Below are 22,003 nucleotides of genomic sequence, written 5' to 3'. Positions count from 1 at the left end.
GGGTCCTGGACGGGTTTGTGTCCTTTTGTGCCTTACAGGGGTTGGAGGTCAACCTGGAGAAGACAAAGTTTATGATCTTCAATCCCCCGAGACATACCTGCCCAAATCCTATGCTTAATGGAATTTCCCTGGAGCGTGTCAAGACTTTTGTGTACCTGGGGGTCACATTGACTGAACATCTCACATGGGACCCTCAAGTTTCTAAATCATCCTTGAGACTGTCCCAGATTACGGGAGGCTTTGGCAGATTTGATAGCGCTTCGATCTTCAAACCTGTCACTCCTGCCCTTGAGATCTACAAAATGCAGGTCAGGCCAGCAGCTTTGTATGCCGCAGAACTTTGGGGACATATGAAAGTACATGAGCTATCGAAGGTTGAACATACCTTTATGCGCCATCTGGTAGCTCTCCCACAAAGTACTCCCTTAATACCACTACGCCTAGACTTAGGCTTGGAATCCATCGATAAGCTGGCAGCTGCACGACCGCTGCTCTATTGGAGAAGACTTTGGTCCGTGCCGGAGCTGGCATCCTTTAGGGCAGAGTTCACTGCAATTTGGGGCCAGCTACAATATAGGAACATACCGTGGCTGGATCATGTCAAGGTTTTTTCCATCAACTTGGTATGTCACAACTCTGGGATGCACCGGAAGATTGCTGTGTGAGGACGCAAAGGTCCCAAATAGTGGCTGCTGTAAAGTCCTATAACCTCAAAACTCTACACTGTTCAACCTCCTTGGGAAGGCTGACCACAGAGTTTCTTTTGACGAAAGTTAGCCCCAGGCTGGAGGTGTTTCTGGACCTGGTACAGCCCCCATTCGCAAGAAAACTGTACACCCAATTGAGGCACGGCTCCTTACCAATCGGGGCACTTACATCCAGATGGTCACTACTGCTAGAGGCCAATTGCCCTGCTTGCAACTATTGGAGGTAAGACATTGTACATATATTCTTTTTCTGCCCCGCATACAGCGGAATTCGGAAATGCTGGATCCCTCCACTGTGCAAAAATTTGGGGTTTAGACAATGTGCCCAAGCCACAAGAGTTTTAACCTATGACACTGCCCCTCCCATTGTTTTTGCAGTTTCCCGTTTTTTCTTTGGCATGTGGTGGAGAAATAACGCCCAACATCCATTTATCTTCATATTCCTTGATAACTCACTGTTTAATATCTTTTTAACTTAGTTGTATTTGTGGTTTTATTACTGTGCTTTTATATATTTTACTGCACTTTTATGGTCTTTTGACCAAAATAAAGTTATCAAATGAATGAATGATATTAACACAAAATCTGAAACTAAACACATTGCACTAATGCCAACCTTAAAACAGAATACAAATTCTAAAAAATACAGACCAGGCAGTTCATTTTACCACTCACGGATACTCCCCAAATTTTTTTTGTGTGTGGTAAGCTCTATAACAAGCAGGCACACACAACCCAGAGTTAGAAGGACACCCAGGGCAGAAAAGACGAGTCTCCTTCCGCAAACCTCTTCCCCAAAAGACTCTACATCTCCTAGTGGGAAAGTCTTTTGTAGATATGGGAGGAATGTAATCAGGAAATTGGCGATCTTTCAATCGAGCCACATCCTCCACCACTCCAAATCTAGGAACACTTACTTGGTCCACAACAACAAGGCTAGATATCACAGAGTGCTGAAACAGAAGAAATGTCAACTTGGATGCAGGAGAACACTCCTTGAACACAATCAAAGCATTAAAAGTTGCTAAGATTAAAAAATGGATGGCCAACTTCTTATACCAAACATAAGCCTTCCGACTAGCAGTGTAAGGTTCCAACCTCTGATCTACTCTGTCAACACCACCCATGCGCTTATTGTAATCGAGAATACACACAGGTTTGTGAACATCAGCAACCTCACCCCAAACAGGCACATGTGAAGTAATCTCATCATGGATGGTAGTCAGCATGTTCACATCCCTCCTGTCTACAAATTTCACAGCTAGTAGTTCTTCACTACACAAGAAACTGCACTGACCCCTCTGAAGTTTTTTGCAAACAAGCTCTTTCGGAAAACCTTTGCGGTTAGAGCGGATTGTGCCACATGCAAACGTATCCACTTTAAACAATTCCTTAAAAAATTGCATAGCAGTGTAGAAGTTACCAAGGTACAAATGGTGGCCTCTGTTGAACAGACTTCTAGCAAGATCCCACACAATTTTCTCTGAAACTCCAAAAGTGGACGGACAACTAGGGGCGTCAATAGGGGAATCTCTACCAGTGTACACACAAAAATTAAAAACATACCCTGTCTTACTCTCAGACAGCATATACAGTTTAATTTCATAGCGTGCCCTCTTGCTAGGGATGTACTGCCTAAAAACCAAACGACCCTTGAACAAAGCCAAAGACTCATCAATAGATATTTCTTATCCTGGAATGTAAATCTCTGAAAATCCATCAACAAAGTGATCAAGAACAGGCCGAATCTTAAGAAGATGGTCACAGTCAGGGTGAGTACGTGGCAACGCCAAAGTATTATCCACAAAATGCAACGTGAGTAGCAAAAGTAAATACCGATCACAAGTCATAACAGCTGGAAATATGGCTGTTACCATCAAGGGTCTGGAAGACCAATATGATGCTGGGTTTGGCTTCCTTACCAAACCCATCAATAAAGTCAAACCCAAAAACGTCTTCAGCTCTTCCAGATTCGTAGGAGTCCACCGGGTAGCTCTAGAGTGGGGCCTACGTTTGTCACTGTTGACCTTCAAAACTGTTCAGCATACAAATTAGTCTGCTCAACAATCTCACCCAAAAACACATTATCCATATATAACTGAAAATACTGTAAATGCAAAAAGATTTCACAATCCACTCTACACCCTGCATCACCGCTAAAGGCAGGCAACACCGGCTGCACCATGTTAGCATCAACCGAGAGTCCAGTACCTCCAGTAGGAAGACTAGCAGCCTCAGGCTTCAATCCAGATGCCTCTTGCACCATCGGCACAGAAGTATCCTCCTCTAAAACAGGCCCTTCATCATCCGATGATTCCATGTGGAGAGAAAACTCACTGCCAGAATCTTCCCCTCCCTCCTCTCCCTCAGACGCACTGTCAGTGTCATAATCCGGCTCAGAGGAAGATTCAAGAAGCATACCAACCACCCGCTGAGCAGTCATTCTATGGCTAGCCATAATGATTACTAATAACGGTAACTTGTCACACAAGTCAACAACAACAATCACTATGTAAAATAAGCAATGAACAACATTCACCTTTATCAAAAATACCTATACACTGCAAAACAAAACCACTCACTTGCCTGAAGCAGCTAAACTCACCACCACGTACTGTTCACAGACACAGTATGGATCAACAATATCCCACTAAAAAAGAAAGAGAAAAAATAATACACATAAGATAATGCAAAACACATCACAAAGATTTTCATGCACAAAACACTAACTAAATGCCACTATGACACCTCTTACAAAAAAAATAATTCATACATTGCAATAATACTCATTTGGAATACATACAACAAAAATGTTTTTGTAACCTAAAAAATGCAACTGCACAAAACTGCAGAACAACCACTGTTGAAACCACAAACAGGAATCAAAAGCTTTAGACTAGATTTAAAAAGAAGAAAAAAACATTAGAATCACAGATACAAAAAATGCACCAGTCCAACCTGCCAAGCTAAGGGGTAGGTGGGCCTAACAGTATAACATCAATAGGGGAGCAACCCTTGCCCTTGAGGCCACCCCCACCAAGACAAAAATTAAAAGAAATTCTGGTGTCTAGTGGCTTCTGCCCCCCTTGGGGTCTGATAGGACTAAACACATACTGCCACTCTGCCACTCAGAGGGCAGAAAAGGCCACAATCATCCTCCCATAAAGGGGAACGACCCATGTCCAAGGGGCGGATCCCCAACATAAAAATAAACCCTGGTGCCCTAGTGGCCCTTCAAATAAAAACCAGCAGAACTGCCCTTCAAGGTGATACCAAAGGGGATGATGGACGGAACACATGAACAAATCTAACACTCGCCCCCAGTCAACTGATCTTCGTTTAATCCATCATCATTGTTTAGCTCACTTCACCAACCCAGTTCAGACATGGCCATATTCAAATCAAACTGACCCTGTGCGCTTTCATTGCCCTAAGTTGGCAGACGTGGGTCCCTTGCTCACTTTGCCACTGGACTCAAGCTAACCTGGCTGATAACAGCTGATTAGCCAGTAACCGGTCCCATTATTAGTGTCCAAGGGGTCACTTCCCAAAAAAACAATAGGGCTTCACAAAATGGCTCCCAAAAAGAGAGTGACCCTTGCCTTAAGGGGCCACTCCCCTGTTTATTGCCCCAGTATGACAATTTAAAAAATAATGAAATTCTGCCCCCCCCCCCCGGAGGGCAGACAAAGTGAAAGAAATTGCCCCCAAAAGGGGGAGCAACCCTTGCCCAAGGGGCCGCTCCCCGAACGCACAAACACTGCCAATTAAAAAAAAATAATCCCTGGTGTCTAGTGGCCATTCCTGTTGAACGATCGCACGATCGTGCAGCAGGAATGCTCTAAAGAGGCATTGAGGGAAAGGAAAACCCTTTCCTTTCCTCCATTGCCTCTTTAGTTTAAATCCCCCCTGCCCCAGCCCCCAAACGTACCTGTTTCTCCTATGACACGCAGGAAGCAAATGGCTTCCCTGAGCGTCAGAGGAGAAAGGGAACCTCCAATCACGTCGGCGTGCCTGGCGCGCTGACGTCATCGATGACGCGTGCGGGGGGTGGGGGGAGGCAGGGGAATGTCTTCCCCTGCCTTCCCCATAAAAAGTGTTAGGATCGGGCACCCACAGTGGGAGCACCAGCGATCCCCCCCCTGGGTGGGTCTCATGACGAGCTGAGCTCATCATGAGCACTCGAGCACTGTATGCCATGGCGAGCTCAGCTCGTCATGAGCATAAAAGTCTTCTTAAGATCCCTGTTGTCCCTCCCAAAAAGCACACCCCTGCTCCCTGTAATATGGGAAAAGGGTATGCGCTTCATTTCTTCTAGGGGACAGCTACTTTTCTTTTGGCATAGGCTCAAGTACACTCTATCTCTCACTACATACCCTGATGCATTTAGGAATATATGCTGAAGCAGATATAAGCATAGAAAAAAGTTTTTGTGCTTGTGTTATGTTGACCCAATTTGGCTTAGAAGCCTATTGATTAGGTTGTGAGGGCTGAACGTCTCTTTTTCTTAGAGGCCCACCTGTTGGGCTCATATGTGAGATCTCAAATTCAGCAATAGGTCTCATGGGTCACTCACTACTGCGTTTCTAGATTTCAAACCATATTGTCAGTTCAAATGCTTCCTATATTCTATTGCAGTTCATGCTGCTTGACTCATATGCATTATTTTCTGTCATGGCACTTTACCGCTCTAAACTTTTTGCTCAAGATGGAAACCAACAGTTGCTGAAAGCACCCTCAGCCCAGTGTACTGGTATGCAGAGGAGACTCTATCTCACTTATTTTTCTTCTGCCCAGATATATTAGACCGAGAAAGGTCTGGCTCATTCCAATCTGCAGATTACTAAGGGTTAGGCAGTGCTCAACTTCACTTAGGGTGCTGTGCATTGACACCAAGGAATCTGTTGTGTGTGTTGTCGACACATACCTGCACTGGAGCTGGCGTATTAGAGTCAGAGCACTGGGTTAGTAGTATATTTATGATCATTCAAGGATTGTATATTAATTTTTATAAGGTCCTTCTAAACTCTGTATAATTGTGACTCCTTCCCGACAGCCCCTTGACCATCCTAATTATTTCCAAAATGATTTTAATGTTTTGTCTATTCTGTTCATGTATTTCAGATGTTGCACATCAGAATCTTATGGACTGGATCTTTTAGATACATTTTTAACTTTTAAAGTGTTGTTAGCTTTGTACTTTTATGGTTTATTCAACCACATAAAGTATTCTGGCTGATGATGATGATGATGATGAAGATGATGAATGATTGTCAGTAGCATGGGCTGAAAATCTGTTCCGCTCGCAAAATTTGCGGATTTTTGGCCATTTCGCGTTCCGCGAATCGTGCAAAATTGCCAATCAATTTTTTTTGCTTGTTCACACTTCAAAAACACAACACAAGTTTGGCGAGTTGTTTTCCTCCCGCAAACAAGATGGTCGTGCCCACAAACGACCGCATGGGTAAGTTCACGGTAGCCGCGCAGAAAAAAAACCCAGCGAACTTGCCAAAATAAAAAAATGTGCAAGTTCTCACAAATTCGCAGATTTCGCGGACCGCGAATTCGCTTTCGCGAGAATTCGTAGAACGCAAATTCGCAAATTTCGCCCATACTTAATTATCAGCATGTGGGCATCTCTCCTTTCTGAAAGCATCACAGGTAGTAGTTCTTCACTACCAAAGCACCTCACTGTCCCCTCGAAAGTTTTGTTTTACATAGAAGTTCTTTAGGCTAATCTTTACAGTTACAGCGGATTGTGACACATGCAACAGTGTCTACTCTGAACAATGCTTCCAGGAATTGCACACTAGTGTAAAAGTTATCCACCTATAAAGGAAGATCATTGCCAAGCCCCCATACAATTTTCTGACTAGCTCCAAAAGTGGAGGGACAAATAGGGTGGTCAATGGGAGAATCGCTACTAGTGTACACCCTGAAATTGTAGACAAATGCTGTCCTACTCTCAGAAAACATATACATCTTAATTCCATAACATTCGCTCTTGATAGGAATGTACTGGCTAAAAACCAAACTGTCATTGAACAGGACCGAAGACTCATCCACAGCTATTTCTTGCCACGGAACATAGATCTATGAAAAATGATCTACAAAGTGATCAAGGACAGGCTGAATCCTGAAGAGCTGCTCACAATCAGGGTGATCTTGTGGCAATGCTGAACCTTATCAACAAAATGCAGCATCCAAAGCTGAAGCAAACACCTATCATGATTCATGGGTGCAGGAAGTGTAGCAGTTGCCATCAAGGGACTAGTAGACCTATATGAAGACAGTTTACTTATGAATCTCATCAAAAAATGTAAACCCCATAACTTCTTCGACACATTCAGATTTGTGGAAGTCACCAGTTAGCTCTAGAGTGGGATTTAAGTCTGGCCCTGTCATCCCTCAAACACTGTTCAGCATTCAAATTAGTCTGGCCAACAGTCTCATTCAAATATACACCACGCGCCAGGGTTGCCCCTGTTCCCCTGTTCTCTTCTCTTTGTTTATTGATCCCCTTATCCAGAGAATATTAGAGAGCCCAAGTATCCCTCCTGTGATTTTTACCGGCCATGTTAATAAGTTACTATCGTATGCTGATGATCTGGTTGTACTCACAACGAACCCCCAGCCGGCACTTCCGGCTCTGGTACAGATGGCGAAGGCTTTTGGTGAGGGCTCTGGGTACCTCCTAAATGAATCCAAAACACAGATAATCTGTTCAAAAAATATTGTGAAATCCAATTCTAGATTTGTGGACTCAGCTGTTTATTTAACGGTAAAAATGAATGCATCAGTTGGTAGAATAGTAGAAGAGAACTACCTCTCTTTAATCAAATCTATAGAGACCGAATTGAGAAGAATAGATGTACTGCATCTTTCTTTGGTAGGCAGGGTCAATGCTCTAAAAATGTTAATGTTCCCTAGAGTGTTGTATCTCTTTAGAGCTATACCCCTTCTTATCGACGATAAAATAATGAATCAGATGGAGTCCGTTTTTATAAGGTTTATATGACAGTAGGGCAAGATTAGACGCTCTACCAGCTTTATGTCACTGCCGAGGGAAAGGGGTGGTATGGCACTTCCAAATCATAGATTGTATCATTGGTCTTGCCTCCTGATCCAAATGTCTTTTTTGTTTCAATTTGATGTCAGAGCCGCTGGGGAAAATTCAAACTCAGGGATCCAGGGACCATCCCCAATTTATGAGATGTTGTTGGGGGGGAAAGCCACCGGCCTATTGCTGCGTGAAGTCAAACGTAGGTTTTATAAGAATGCACGCTTTAAGACTTTATATGGGGCCTGGTCCGTCTAAAAAACTATCCTGAAATACTTTAACGCCCCGAAAGTAAACTCTTATTTACATTTGGAAAACTCATGTCTGCTTCAGCAATTAAGGGCAGATAGGAATCTCCAGGCTTGGAACCGAATGGGGGTTAAGACTATTGGAGATGTCATGGAGGGGGATAAGATTATAGGGTTCGAGGACCTGCAAAAGCGGTTTGGCATTCCTGCTCACCAGTGGTTTCTTTATGGACAAATTGCCCACACTCTAAGGGCCCTAAGACCTAAACTGAAGCCCAAGGCAGATCTTCCTGTTGTTGAGGCCCCCTTGTTAGAGGGTGCTGAAAGATTAAAGTGATTTATGACCTTCTGGTAGTGAGGATTCAGGATGATATCGGGGAAAATGGAAAGTGCTTGGGCTACTAAACTGGGAAACCCCGATGTTGATTTGGATTTTGCTCTTGATTTAAATAAAAAGCTTTTTCGGGCTTCTAACCTACATGCCCAGCAATATAAAACAGTTTTTAATTTGTACCATACTCCAGCTAAATTATTTGCATGGGGTATCAGGTCCGATGATTGCTGCCCTAGATGTAACTTACGTCAAGCAGACCTAGTACATATGTTTGTCACCTGTGATAGGCTGGACCCACTTAAGGATGAGATCATGAAATTCTGGGAGGGGCTGCTAGGTCACAAGATCGATCTATCCCCCACGCTGGTATTAATGGGTAAAGACTCAAAATTGGCTTTGGAAGAGGATGAGGAAGCCCTGGTTTTTATGTCAGTAGCTGTGCTTCGAATACTGATTTCAGCTGGTTGGAAAGATGTAATTGCACCCTCCTTTCAGATGTGGCTCTCGAGACTCCTGGGCATTCATAATATTGAGTCATGCCTATATGAACTCAAAGGAGTTAAAAAGCGGGAGAAGCGATAGCGCCTTTGGGATCCCGTTTTGAAATGGAGAGAGGCTAGAATTTGATCTGGAGTCAGTATTTTATCGGTTTATTAATTTGAATATAAATGAATTTTATTCCCACATCATGAATTGTACATCTGTTTATATATATCTTGATAATCATGTCTTTGCTATTGTATTTTTGTATCAAATTTTAATGTTCTTTCTGTGTCTATTTAACTGCTTAATCCTTGTATTGCATCTTAACCCTCAATAAAAAAATTGGTGTTCTCCTCTAAATGCAGCACTTCCTTCACACTGATAGTGACGTCATTATCAGATGAGTCCTCTCTCACAAAAAATTCACTGCCAGAATTTTGGACTACTTCTCTGCATCAGATGCAGAGCAAGTCTCAGAACCATAGTCAAAGGAAGATTAAAAAAGCAAACCAGCAACCTGCGGAGCGGTCAAACTCTGGTTAGCCATTATCCTTACTAAAAAAAGTAACACAAACAAATAAGTCAACAATAAACACCACTGTGTAAAATAATAAATAAACCAGGTGTGGCTTTATCAAACAGAAAATAAAACTACCGCCATATAGTATTCTGGAAGGGAAAGTCAATCAGTTGAAAGCACTCAAATACCTGTGTTCTCAAAAATGATGCCACTCACTTGCCAGAGACTAAGGTTGGGAGTAGTTCGCGAAGTAGCGCTACGCGAAGCTACGCGAAGTGCACTTCGCAGTACGCGAACTTCACGTAGCACTACGCGAGCTGCTAGTAGCATGTTTGCACTGTGCAAGATGAGTTTTCAATGATTGCACAGTGCGGACAAGCATCCGGCACTGTGCCATCATTGAAAACGGCATCTTGCACAGTGCGAGCTGTAGTTTTCTGCTGCTCAAGTAGATTTTTACTCGAGCGGCAGCTTTCTCAACGCAAACTGATAGTTTCTCATCGTGAGCGGTCGCGAGCATGCGCAACCAATCGCTATGAGAAACCTGACCTCCCCGCGTTGAGAATCTCGCCGGGATGTCATTTTGCTTGCTCGCGGTCGTGAACATGACGTAGAGGACCGCAAACAAGCAAAAAATTACCGCTGCACTACGCGTGTTCGCACTGTGCTACGTGCAGCTCGCGTAGTGCGAAGTTGCGCAAACTTCGCAAACTACGCGAGCGTAGCGTAGTGCTTTGCCCAGGGTTACCAGAGACCCAAGAATGAGGATTGAATGCACCTACTCTGCCCAGAAACAACAAGCCCCAAAGAAGTCCTAATGTCTGAATGATGATCTTAGGTTGATATTATTTTTAATTATGAGAAAATAAGATGATTTATATTGCTGGAGTTTTAACATTTAATGGAATGAACTTTAAAGCTGTAATGTACGGTGTTATGTAAAAAAGAAAAAAAATTCTAATGCATGTTTTTTTCTTCTATGTACTTTTATGCATTGATTAAAAAGACTTGAATAAAGATATTTTGATTTGATTTGAACTCCCAATAAAATGGAAAAAACATACAAAACACATTACACATAACACAAGATAGTATAGAACATGGACAAATCAATGCAGTTTTGAAAGAGAATCATATACAAAGCAAAAGATTCAAACATTAAAACAGCAGTAAAACAAATTATACAAACAGGCCAAGGGTGCATATTAGATGAAAAAATTGCAAAATGTGTCACTTACCAACCACAAATCCACAAACTAGAGATCTGAAAAAGCTGCACCACGAACAGGCTTCACAACCAAGACAAATTAAATGATTGGCTCTACAATAAAAAAAAGAAAAATTAAACACAAAAAAGGTTATAAACTATCAATCAAAGGTGCTGCTAGTATTTTCTTCAAAGGACACACGACAAAGGCAAAAAAATAAACCAATAGATGGAAGCAAAATGTACCCCAGAAAACAATCCCCAATCCCATACATAACGTTTTCCAAGTTGACTCAAGTAGTACTACCCACCCTGAGCCACAAGCACTTAAAAAAGATCAAAAAACTAAAAAATATGCCCTCAAAGGGGACAACACAATACCAACATATGGGGACATTCCACTATGAAATCCCTGTTGTATAATGGGATTCCATCACCCCCAGAGGACAGATCATTCTATAAAGGCTTGTTTCTAATATGATTCTGTACCCCCACAAAGGAAATATAAGCCAGACATGACTTATATACTGCAAGGGTGGCAGAATATAAAAAGAAACAAAGGCCTGCATGTGGGGTGACCCTTCTACACAATATACCTGGTGTCCAGTGGGCTTCTTACCAAAAGGGTTATTCGCATTTTAAACAAAATTTCATAATGTATGGTGGGCTTCCGCCAACCATGATGGAAGAACGGCCTAAACATGATTGATTTGCCTTTACAGGGGGAGGGATAGAATACAAACAAAAAGCCCCAAAGGAAAGCAACCCTTGCCCACAGGGTCGCTCCCCACAATAATTGCAAAAATGAAATTTCTGGGGTCTAGTCAATTTTGATTCTCCCTGGGGGGGCAAATCAGCTGAAAAAGAAAGGCCTAACTAGCCCGTGGGGGAGATGTAACATAGACATAATATTTGCCCATAAGGAGAGTGACTCTTGCCCAAGGGACCACTACCCCCAACTAAAAATAAACCCCCATTGGTCTGGCAGATTCAATTTCTTGCTCCACAATCGCAGCCCCACCCGCAACCATAGAGCAGAAATCCTCTACAGACAGACACAGCAGGAAATGAAACACTCGCTCCTTTCCCCCTATGTAGGTCTGCCTAGTAAACTCCTCTCTCCCGAGAAGGACTTACCTAAAAGTAGTCTTCTCTTCAAAAATGTGCCGAAAGAACTTCAATTCCAGCCTGTCCCCGACACCATCTTATGATGCTGGTGCTCCATGCACGCACTGACATCATCAGAATGCTGAAGGGCGATGTGAGTGCTGCTGATACCCCCAATGTTGGCATGTCATGGGGTGGCGTTGGGGTACCCCCAGTGTTCTCCATATGGGTGGGTACCAGGAGAGCCTGGATTTCTCCTCAGCACACAAGCACTGTGGCTGAGGATGGCTCCAGGCCTTTGTCAGATCCCCTTCATCTCTTCTCCCTCCAAGAACTTGTTAGCTGACTGTTACATACACAAATTAAATTGTAAAACTACTTCAAGAGGTTCCACCTTCATTTGATTAAGAATTTATTTATTTTTGGCATTCACAAATACTTTCAGAGTAATCCAGAAAGTGATTGTCACACTATTGCTAATATCAATGTAGAAATCCCATCTTTGAAAGAGAAATTGTGCATATACATTCATCAGAAAAATCCTGAGGAAGGGAAAGCGTACTTTCTAATTTTTTCATTTACTCTATGCAAAAAAATATTTTTCCTAGGGCAAAAACACTTTCTCAATTTTGGGGTTGTTGCGTGCAGATTCACACTTTGCAAATGGATTTCCACCTGCCCTTGACAGATGTGTATCTCCACCATTTACCAGGTGGTTATGGATCAGCAAAATCTTGTCAACCCCTTCAAACAAGAATGTTTACTCTGAAGAAATTCTAATTTCTAAATTATTTTTACACTTCATAAGGGTCTTTATATGTAAACTACACCTACATATGCAAATAGGGCTGTATATTGACAGCAATGTTCCTCCTCTTTTGGATGCTAGGTATCTTAGTATTGTCTTTTAACCTGTTGTCCTCTGACCTCCTGGCTAATATGGCATGTACCCTGTGTTTCTTCACTATGAAGACTCTGACTCTGGTACATCAAGTGCCCTTTATTATTTCCTCTCTGTTTCACTGATGTTATCTCATCTGCCCCACACCTCTTCCTTTCTGGATCTCTCACACTAACATTATCACATCTCCCCTGGCTCTCTGGCCATCGGATACCTCACACTGAGTTATCACATCTTCGTCAAACCTCATTATCTCTGGACACTCAAACTGATAGTATCACATCTGCCCTGCATCTCTCTCTACCTGGATCCCTCACACTGATGCTATAATATCTGCTCTGCATCTCTTAATCCCTGGATCCCTCACACTGATGCAATTACATACTCTTGCATCTTTCACTCCCTGAATCCCTCCCACTGAACCTATGACATCAGCCCCTTATTTCTTTCTTCTCTGATCTCTCACATGTCAAACTATACAAATTATTTCTCAGTCCACAGGATGTGTGATAATGACGCATGTCCCCTTTGTTTCTTCCCCTGTTGATGTCTCACACATCTCCATCTCTTCCTCTCCAGATCCCAACCTCTGTGTGCAGTGAGAGTTGTCCTCCTGGATACAGGAAGGTCCCTCTAGAAGGGAAACCTGTTTGTTGCTATGACTGTGCTCTCTGCCCAGAAGGAGAGATTACCAACAAGAGCGGTAGGTGATAAAGCTTTGCGTGACAACCAATGATCCTTTTCAAATGAGAAGATGTTCAATTTGTTCATAAGTGTGAGTTACCTTGGAAAATAACCCTCTTCATTTTAAATATTACCTTTACATATGTTCAATATGTCAGTCACATGGAAATAAAATTATTACAACAGAATGATAATATAATTTTAGGATCTGCCAAAACTAGAATGAGTCCATGGTCATCAATTAAACCACACCTTTCTTTCTTTTATTCACTCTCCCTCTCCATTCTCCCAACCCAATAATAATAATAATCCACATATGTAAAGCGCAAACAATCACCTGTAAGGGTCTCTAGGCGCTGGGGACCATCGGGAAGATTAAGCAAGCTATTGCCCGTAGTCACCTGGTGCTGGGCTAATCTGCCGCTGGCGCCGGGGATCGAACCCTGATCCCCAGATTCCACCATCAGTCGCCCTGGCCGCAGTGCCAAACCTCTCTCAATGATGGCTTTGAGGTGCAACCACTGGTACAGTGGAACTAGGTGCCAATGTCAAGGAAGTGCCCTCTGCATGGCAGACTGAACTGAGATAAGAGGATCCTGCAGAGAAATTTGTGTGGCAGCATTTTCAGGGGGTATTTACACCAGAATGACAACTGTGGTAGTCCATGCACTTGAGGGAGTGATCTTAGATTTGTCTATCACAGTTATGACTCATGATATAGTAGCATAGAGGGTTAATGTTCCTGCTTCAAAATGCACAACATGTGACATGCAGATCACAGATTAGTATTTTATGTAGATAGCTTACTGGGTTATCGCTTTTATCACATAGATCCTTCTGTACTTGGAGTTCAGAAAGTGACAATCCTTCAGATATAACGCATTGAGCTATGAACTGGCCACAACATCTTGCAAGCAAATTGAAAGGCAGAGGTTTAGATCATTATTGTTTTTCTTCTCAATCTTTTGTTATTCCAGGATTGCTGAAAAAGCCACCTTTGGGGTGCAATGCGATTTTATTAGCTTGTATCCTCGATCATGTGTTACATTTATGGGCAGATTTAAAATGACTTTGTGCCTGGTTTGCTTCAGACAAGTGATGCAAACCTGGTGCAAAGTATTGTTTTGGGGCTTACCATGGTTGGCACATTGACCTTCCCCTGCACTCACCCATAGATTTTGGTTTCCTTTTCCTAACGTTGGTATAAAGGGATTGACATAAACAAATTATAAACAAATTACGCATCCATGAGACAGACATAAAGTTTAAATAACCTTTCAAACTTTACATATGTACTGCACAGTACAACTCACACACAAAGTGGTAAACGGTTGCACTTTGTCAAATATAGAAATTTGTGCTGGAAGATCATGCGTCCAGTATAAAACCTAAGTTTGAAATCACCTGCACTCCCTTGCACCATGGTGCAAGTGTGTGTGCATTGGTGCAAGGCAGCCTAAAGTATGCAAACACTGGAGGAGAGAGCAACAGCATCATATCTTAGTGCCCCTTCATTTCTCCATGGCCAGCACTGTAAAATGTAATGCCTACCTGTGAGAAAGTCATCCTTTTTGCCCCGATCAGCCCCATTGTTTGATTAATACTCTGTTTGTGCCTTGGTCCATGCTAACCAGATCCAGGGCCAGTAGTCTGTGTCACCCCTAGGAGCCCCAGGGGTAGGGTGCCTTGCAACTATAAACAGGAACATTATATGGGAGATGTTTTCTATGCCCAGGTGTAAGAAAAACTGCATATTTTCCCATCGTAGCACATGGGCTACAAATAAATTATAACTATTGTTAGAAGCCAGCTAAAAATGTACTTAAAATATTAAAATGATTATTAGAATAAATCCAACTTGCCATTGTTAGATTTATTATAACTATCACAGAACATTAAGTTATAGAACTATGTTTTATGATATAATACCAAGTCAGCCTTCCAGCAGTCTCTCCTGATTGGCCAGCCTTTGACAGGCTGGTCCACATTGCTCTGATGAGGTGTGAAGTAACCTGAGCTGGGACAAAGGGCATCCGGTAGGAGGAGATCTGCAAGCTGCAGAGCAATAGGCAGGGTGGGCGTGGAGTAGCTAAATTGGTCTTTAAAACGGGAATGATAGTTAGGACAGGGCACAAGCTCACACTCACTTCCTGCACCCCAAGCCAGACAGGAGCCCCAAATAATTGAATTAGCAGAGGGGCTGGAAGGGAAGTGCTAATGAAACTTAGCCAAGCCTGTGGTTTGGCCTAGCCAGATCTTAACCTCCAGAGACAATTCTCCATTTTGGATTTTTAAGAAATAGTGTTTCTGGGACAAGAATATGCCACACATTGGAGGAAGTGATCATGCAGGAGGGTGGCACCCTGCACCTCATTGATCAGGAGATCCCTCATGCTTATCACCCATGAACACTTGATAAATATGGGAGCCTTGCATATTTGGCGGCCTTGCACCCATGGGAGCCCTGCTGGGGGCCCCCCAAAGTCAGATTCCCAAACCCTTTATGTGTCAAAACGGCCATCACAGAAAGGCGCTGGGAATTGGCCATCCGGAAAGAGCCGGCCGAGGGATTACTGAAGTCTTCCGAATGGCAAACGAGCTCTCTGAGTCCATCAGAGGCCATTCGGAAATTCTATTTAGATTCCCTTCAGACCAACCCTATCAGCATGGATCGGTTGGAAAAGAATCCAACCAGCCGATTAAGATGTGGTCTGAAGGACTCCAACTAATGGTCGGAACTGTTTCTGCTTGCATCGTAATCGGGCCCTTAGTAGGAAACAAATGCATGTAAAATATACAACAGCTGGTGGTGGAGATTTTGAACCGAAGGTTTTTGACCTGCAATATGTAGGAAAGAAGGAATACTACAGTAGTACTACTTTATGTGCTACAAAGTGCAGTTTATGAATTAGACCCCTTGTGTGCCCTTCTCTGATTGTAAATGAGAGCATCATGCTTGAAGAAGACAGAAGGAGGGCGAGTACGACCTGTACAAATTCTTTGTCCCCAGGATATTTAGGATGGTTCCCCTTTTCTACCACACACACTCACGGCTCATACCTCTTTTTCTTCTGTACAGTAGAATATCTTACTCACTCAGGCCACAGATCTCAGTTTCTGCTGTACTCTACACTACTGTAGACACTCAAACATAGAACAGTACAGTACATTGTACACTGATTGCACAGATGTTAGTGTCTGCAGCACAGTATGGTACTGTGCACACTCAGGGACAGATCTCACTTTCTGCAGCACAGTGCATTACCGTGCACACTCAGAGCACAGGTATTCAGTTTACAGGTCAAAGATGAGAGCTCCGAAGTTGCAGACATGTAACTGGAAAGTCATTTAAGGAACATCTTAAATAGCAATCCAAGACCTCTTCGCATATGTGGCCCGGCTGCATTAAACTTCCAGTCTAAAGATAGACTTTAGATCTAAATTTAGGGACATATTTACAATGCCACTGTGTGGCTTTTCATAGCCTTGTAAATATGCATTAAGGTAATGCCTTACTCTGCCTGGAAGGGACGTTCCATGGGTGTTGTTGTGGGTGTTGACACTGCCTCAGATTTACAACATAGCGTAAATCTGGGTCAGTGTCAAAGCTGATGCCTTCCCAAAGCAGATGTAACAAGGAAAAATGTGTTCATTCCTCTTTTTTCCCTCTTTCCATGCGTGCTGCATTCCGAAGCATACACAGAATGAGAACAATGTCCCCTTTGATGTTCCTTCTGGCTCAAAAATAATCATGCCAACAACACAGACTCCCTTACACCATTGTGAACGGGTGCATGCATTGGCGCGAGGCTGCAGCTTGTGTGCCAGCTCTGACAGAAAGGACAGGAATGTGCTATATCTTGTAGATACGGTGCACTCCTCCCCTTATCTTTTGCTGTAGAGCAGCGCAGCCAGAAGGCTTGTGGCGCTGCCCTATGCAAAAAAAAATTAAACATGTGCCTCAGACTTAAGGTCTTATGTTAGAATTCAGATGTAGAGTTAGACTTCAGGTCTAAGCGTAGAATTGAGGTCTAAACGTTGATGTCAGGTCTAAAGATAGACTTTAGATCTAAACTTAAACGTCAGATCTTAAATTATCAGAAGAAAACTTTGAGGGTGTGATAATTATCCCACAACACATCATTCTGATCCCAAACATGTGCTTGCACAGGGATCGTAATTTAGACCTACACATGCGATCAGAGTCTAAATGAGAGTAGTGGACTCTCGAATCTGAGGTCAAAGCAGCCCAGCAGAGCAAGATTCCTTCCTCTCTGTAACACTCACCGAAGGCGTCCCCCGACCTGAGGAGGTCTGACAGCAACAGAAGAACAATAAGAATAGCACAAGTCAGTCAAATTACAATGCTGATATGGTTTAGAAAGTCCACTTGTGTTTGAGAAGACAACATTCTGGCAAAAAATCAATGCTCACATGTGTACAGTTCCTCACTGTCTAAATAATTTTTTGTTGTTTACAGTATGATATTTATCTATTTTTATCTATTTATAGTTTTGAATTTGACAGTGGAAACCTTAATTAGAGAACAAAAGAGCTGTGCATGGAGGTATTATGGTTATACTGCAGAGGAGGGGTCATGATGTCAATGCGGCGTATGTAAGATCAGGAGATTAGATTTCAACATTGAGAGATTCACATAATGTAGCATAAGGGGCTGCATTTCCAACCCAGCATCACCAGGGTAAATACAATAAGGAGACTTTTTCCAAGCAGGGGCCAGACCCTTACGTTACAGGTGCTGCTAGATGATCCCTTCTCCAAGGATATTCTTTTGATTAGCTGAGGACATGTCTCTGAGAAAAGGAGCATCTTCCTGTTGCCTATGTGCATGACTCATTGAAGACTAATACATACATGTATGTAGACAGGATGAGTGTATCCACCCCCTTTCAGCCTATCACTTCAAGAATATATTGGTACTACTCCTAGGTTTGTGATGGCACTCAAGCGCAGTATGGTGACTCCTGCAAGCTGGCAGTTGTGCCCATGTCTGTCCTTCTGGACACCTCAATGGAGATGCCGGGTCAATATCGGTTTTTAATAATGGCTTTCCAAGGCCCAGTGTGCATGTTCCTCAGACAGTACACCCGCAAACAGGTACACATCTAGCCATAGGACAGGTCTGAATAACTATACTGTGTCACATTCCACTCATCTCTCCCTACTTGAAAGCATCTTCTGTAATACTGAACAATTTTCTTTTCCTGCAGATATGGCAAACTGCTTAGCATGCCCTGAAGATCAGTGGTCCAATCAGAAGAGAGATGCCTGTATTCCACGGGTGATAGAGTTCTTAGCCTATGAGGATCAGCTAGGAGCTGCCTTAACCTCCATTACAAGTTTCTTCTCCATCTTCACTGCTGGAGTGCTGGGAATCTTTATTAAATACCGGAACACACCTCTGGTTAAAGCCAATAACAGGGATCTCAGCTACATCCTCCTCGTCTCCCTCCTGCTGTCCTTCCTCTGCTGTCTTCTGTTTATTGGACGTCCTTCAAAGACTTCCTGTCTCCTCCGGCAAACTGCCTTTGGGATAATTTTCACTATAGCTGTTTCTTCAGTTTTAGCCAAAACGATCACAGTGATCATCGCCTTCAACGCCACAAAGCCGGGCAGCAAGCTGAGGAAGTGGGTGGACCCACGCGTTTCCAGCTTTTTGGTGCTCTTCTGCTCACTGGGGGAGGTGGTGATCTGTACTGTGTGGCTCCTCAGCTCGGCCCCATTCCCAGACATTGACACCAGATCAGAAACTGGGAAGATGATCTTAGAGTGCAACGAGGGCTCTGCTGTTGCCTTCTACGCTGCGGTTGGTTATATGGGATTCTTGGCTCTTCTGAGTTTTGTTGTCGCCTCCATAGCAAGAAAGTTGCCAGCTACTTTCAACGAGGCCCAGTTTATCACCTTCAGCATGCTGGTGTTCTGCAGCGTCTGGGTCTCCTTCATCCCAGCGTACCTGAGCACCAAGGGCAGGTACATGGTGGCCGTGGAGATCTTCACCATCCTGACTTCTAGCGCTGGACTGCTGGGCTGTATCTTCATCCCCAAAGTCTACATCATCCTCCTTAGGCCTGAGCATAACACCAAAGAATATCTAATGGGGAGACAAGGGACCCTCTGACACTTACAGGACTGGGATAGTTGTATCTCACAATACTGAGTGACAAATCATCGTTCCGCAACAATATCAAGTGCAGATCATTGGATAGCACTATATCGTCACGTTAGGCATATATAAGTGTGCATTTAGATTTACTATTCTTAACTTCACATCTATGGGCCTAATTTTGATGGCGGACAGACTCATGTGCAACGCATCCCTGTGCTACGTGACAGGCTCCATGCAGTGCCAGTCACTTGGTACCGGGATCTGTTTGGGGGCGTCATAGGTGCCCCCCACACCAGAAGAAAAGGCCCTGGGGTGTTGGGGTGCTCGTTACAAGGCTGGTGAACCGCCATGGACAGACTGACAGGGAGGGACCATCCTAATCCAAACGGCTGTGCCTGGTGTGCAACGCCACCATTTTAGGGATTGGGAGGCCTTCCACCGCATCGGTGGGCTCAAGGAGCCCGTGGGATTCATGGCAGTTGGGATTTCCACCCGTCTGCACCCCGCCGGCCATCAAAATATGGCAGGCGTAAAAGCTGCATAGGGTGGCAGGGAAACTGCCACGGACAACCTATGGTGGCAGTGTCCCTGCCATCCTAATCAGCCCCTAAGTATCTTGACAAGATATATATCATCATGGCACATTGATGTGGAGGTAAAAATATTAAGGGGATTTCAATCACCCTTGTGCCACTCAAGAGGGTGCAAGAGCCATGTCATTTATAGGTAGGATTCATCAAGCCATGCAGGGCCACCTTACGTGGCCCTGAGTGGCATGATAAACCACAACTCAAATTGATGCATTGCATTACTCTGCCTTGTAAGGAGTTACATGGGTGGATGTGTGGTTGTTCCAAAGTATCCCCCCATGGATTCTGAAGCATTCCCAGATTTATCCTGGGAACACATCAGAACTGCCACGCCTTCCCAGGTGAGGCGAAACAAGGAGAAATATCTGTGTATCCCCTGTTGCTTCATCTTTATTGTGTGCTGTACTCGGCAGCACACACAGAAAGAGGAACATTCCTCAGGGGAATGTTTTTGTGCAGGAAGAGTCCCTGCTCAACACACAGGCACCCTTGCACCATGGGGCAAGGGCGCCTGCATTGGTGCTAACCAGAGCATTGTGCGCAAGCACAGGGAAATGACAGGAATGCACCACATAAGTGTGGCACATTCATGCACTTTGTCTATCACACAGTGCAGTGCAGCACTGATACCTTGACTTACCAATGTACTTACCTTGACAATACAGCTGTGGATGCTGTGCTGAATTGATATTTTTGCAGGCCAATATTCTGCACTCAGTTTTGAGGTACGAAGTCCACCAGAGCCCAGCGTATAAAAAGAAAATAGGTGTCATGTTGTACTGGTGTAGTGTCACAGTTCATAATTTACACACAAAAAGCTTTTTATTGTACACAGCAAAGTTTTAAGGACTCGAAGATGTGATACTTAGTGAATACTATATCAGATTGTTGGTCTAGTGATCAAATCTTTACTCTTGAGAGCGATTAGTTTGATTTAATTAAATGTGTGCCTAACATTATATTTTTGCGCTAAAAGAAAACACTAAACTTTGCATAACTGTATTTTGCTGTGCTTGTCAGAAGTAGGTGCAAACTAGGCCTAAACTCCATCTTGAATTGTAAAGCAGCCATGATGTGTGTTTTCATTTCTTCTCTCATCACATGTGACAAAATGTGCATCATGTGTTGACATGCTGTTCTTTAAGAATGCTGGAGGAAGCATTTACTACATTTCAAGGCTCCTACTGCCTGTACTCCTGCAGTGCTCTTTACAGTTTGACATTGTAAGTGTAACTTGAATTGTACTGAGATGGTGTAAATGATACAGCATTACATTTTGTGTTCTATTTGTCACCTTATGCTGACAGTGTGATTTTCATTCTGAAATTTGTTCCACAAATAGTTGTTTTGGAGGTGTGGCGCCGCGGCCAGGGTGACTGACTCCGGAATCTGGGGATCCTGGTTTGATCCCTGGCACCAGCGGCAGATTAGCCCAGCACCATGTGACTCAGGGCAATAACTTGCTTAATATTCCCGACGGCCCCCAGCGCCTAGAGACCCTTACGGGTGATTGTGCGCTTTACAAATGCAGATTATTAATATTATTATTTGGATTTGAGCTGTGTCTGGTTTGCCATGACTTTGGAGAGTGGACCCACAATAGTCTGTCTCCTGGTTATGACGTAGAGTAGTTTAGTCTGAGATTTGCCTTCATGTCCTTCTCTTTACCGCATTTGACTCAGCCTCATGCTAATTGGCTGTATTGATGTATCATGCATTTTGTCTAACTATTAATGTTGGCTTCTGTATCGAACTTTATTATTAGATATATATTCATGGGTTCAAAGCCTTGTGGCAGGTTTATTCAATACAGAATGCTGATTTATTTGCTGCCACACTGTTATCTGTGGGGGACATTGACTCATATGTTCTTGAAGTTAACACCATCTCTGATCCTGCATATGTGCTGAGTCTTAAATTGTCTGATAAGATAGCGTCAACACTTTCTTGAACATGAGATCCATTAGAGACCACCTTACCTGCATATTGTTGCAGGAGGATGGCATGGGATGTAGTTGTAAGTGGAGGTTCAGAG

The 22,003-nt window shown here is 43.4% G+C and overlaps 1 protein-coding gene across 1 annotated transcript in view; it reads left to right on the top strand.

The window, feature by feature from the left end:
• LOC147689494 (vomeronasal type-2 receptor 26-like) overlaps nt 1-19,390 on the top strand; it is a 63,438-nt gene extending 44,048 nt beyond the window's left edge. Inside the window, exons 2-3 of the mRNA XM_086940118.1 lie at nt 13,147-13,270; nt 18,483-19,390. Of these exons, the coding sequence (XP_086796244.1) occupies nt 13,147-13,270; nt 18,483-19,390 (1,032 nt within the window). The remainder of the gene's footprint in view (nt 1-13,146; nt 13,271-18,482) is intronic.
• The last annotated feature ends 2,613 nt before the right edge of the window (nt 19,391-22,003 follow it).

This window comes from Lissotriton vulgaris, chromosome 10, assembly GCF_964263255.1.
Source record: "Lissotriton vulgaris chromosome 10, aLisVul1.2, whole genome shotgun sequence".
In the NCBI taxonomy this organism is placed as follows: domain Eukaryota; kingdom Metazoa; phylum Chordata; class Amphibia; order Caudata; family Salamandridae; genus Lissotriton; species Lissotriton vulgaris.
The sequence above is the reverse complement of the archived record's forward strand: the minus strand, read 5'-3'. Positions and strand labels throughout refer to the sequence as shown.